At 41.2% G+C, this 2,143-nt stretch overlaps 1 protein-coding gene across 1 annotated transcript; it reads right to left on the minus strand.

Moving 5' to 3' along the window:
* Positions 1-1,515: 1,515 nt before the first annotated feature.
* Positions 1,516-1,699, minus strand: Pmar_PMAR004758 (hypothetical protein; the record flags this gene model as incomplete). The annotated part of the gene is made up of 1 exon (XM_002770871.1): positions 1,516-1,699. A coding segment is annotated over one exon (184 nt), but the record flags the coding sequence as incomplete, so codon positions are not given.
* Between the last annotated feature and the right edge of the window lie 444 nt (positions 1,700-2,143).

Here is a 2,143-nt window from a genome sequence, read left to right on the forward strand (position 1 = left end):
CTTACATATCATGCGGATTTGTATGTAAACTCCTATGATTATTAAGGAAACTCCTGAGCTCAACTGAGGGAAACGGGGATATATTCCCCTATGTGATGTGCCACTCTTATAATACAAGTATCGTCCGCATTATTGCTTAGTTCAGAAAATCGAAAATAATAGTTTCTCTCACCTACCACTGATATTATTCCTGTCGGGTTCTGAAGTATCACACTCCAACACTCCCCCTTGAAAATTTCACTCCACAAGGTAGCGATGTAATAATAGTATATGATGTACCAGTGTTTTCAGTAAATGCAACGATCAACCACAGACGAGCTCATCGAGACTTGCCCTAAACTCACAAGAGATGCCCATAATCTGAAATTGCCCCCGAATATCAGATCATACAGCTTCGACTCGTACCCAACATACCTGCACAAAACTCGCCTGAGCACACCGCAGACGATTATGAAAATTTTCGGAAAAAAATCCAAAAATCCAGGAAAAAAAACCCAGGAAAAATCCCAAAAATTTCAAAACAAGTTCAAAAAATTTCTAGACGATTTTTTTCGTGGAATGCGTATTGCTGTTGCGTGTTCCATAAGATCTCAGAACTTTCTCTTCGGCAATCCTGTGTTCATATATCATCCCGAGAAAAAAAACTAAGCCTCAGTAGTCGAAAATTGGATGAGGCATTCTATTACAAAAGCCCATCACATATCCACCATCACGGGGATAATTCGAGGAAAAATTACCGTAAAATCATCGAATTCTCCTCAGTCACGCACGAACTCAACCAACCAGAAATACGAATCATAAACGCTAAAGAGCGAGACGATCTCGACATGATAAAAACAATAGTTGACAAAGCGAGCCCATCCCAAAATGATATGGCCACAAATCAAATGTGTTCTATTCCAGAATAAATTTCCCCTCATAAAACGTCCTTCCCCTTCCCGCACTCTTACCCGCCCATTCTGTCGTTGCCGTCAAGATTACAGTTGGCTTCCATCCCCGACGTTTTATTCTCCCCAATTCTCCATAATCGTTCCGCTTCCTCAAGGATCTACCAACAACAAGAAGAAGAAGTAAACTTCAAATTCATCACTGAATCTAAATACTCGTTGAAATTTTTTTCATCGGAGTTTCACCCGCATAACGTAAAGTGGCGTAATACTCCCTGCAAAGTATAAGACGTATACGTTTCCGCGACCGATAACACAGTTGTTTTCAGCGAAGGGAATTGTGAAATATGTTTCTCCACTATTTTTTTCTGGTATCACGGGCGAGACTTCATTATTCTCAAAAAATCAACACCAGACTAATATGCGCTATTCTCAATATAGCAATATTCAGGAGTTTCCTCACTAATCATAGTAGTTTATATGCTTATTAGTGTAGAATTGTACAGAATTTCTCGAAATTTCCATAAAATTTCCCACATATTTCACCACACTACAACATCGTTATAGTCCCAGCAAGAGTGAATGAAACCGATACACCACCAGTTTAAAACAACAATCATGACCCCACCTCTTTGAAAGTCTCCTTCGTAAAAGCATCGGGTAAATACACCGCATAATCGTTTTCCAACAGCTCCTCATGCAGCCTCGTCACAGCTTCCCTCGACAGGTGTTGAGAGGCAATCCCCGGCAGTTGACCCGAGGCTAGCTTCTGCTCTGCACGAACGATGTAGTCCGGGTGAATATGTGGGAATCTGAGAAGACACGAACGTTTTAAAGTGAAGAGAAGATGATTTTGAATCATCTTTTAATCGTGTGATGTAATCAGCGATGAGCTCTCATGACGTTTATGTAGATCAAAAATATTAAAAAAGCAGAATATTTTTCAAACGATTATATCGATACAAAGCTTTCTACGGCATTTTTGCAATGAATGTGGCGAAAATCCGATGCGCATGTTTTCATCCGAGTAGTGTTGCTCTAAAAACGTCACTGCGCCACAAAATTCGAATACTCACTTCTCGAGCGTTTCAGTTTCCACAGAGGGTATCTCACAACTGATGGAGGGGGCCGTCGCTGATGTGGGACTGTCTGTCGGATCACGGAGCACGGTGTACCTAGGCAGGACTACTCCCCGAATGAACCTCCATAAACGGTCGAGAGCGAGTTGCAAGTAGAGCGTTTTAACACGTGTTAAA

The sequence above is a fragment of the Perkinsus marinus genome, assembly GCF_000006405.1.
Source record: "Perkinsus marinus ATCC 50983 genomic scaffold scf_1104296964242, whole genome shotgun sequence".
Classification (NCBI taxonomy): Eukaryota; Perkinsozoa; order Perkinsida; family Perkinsidae; genus Perkinsus; species Perkinsus marinus.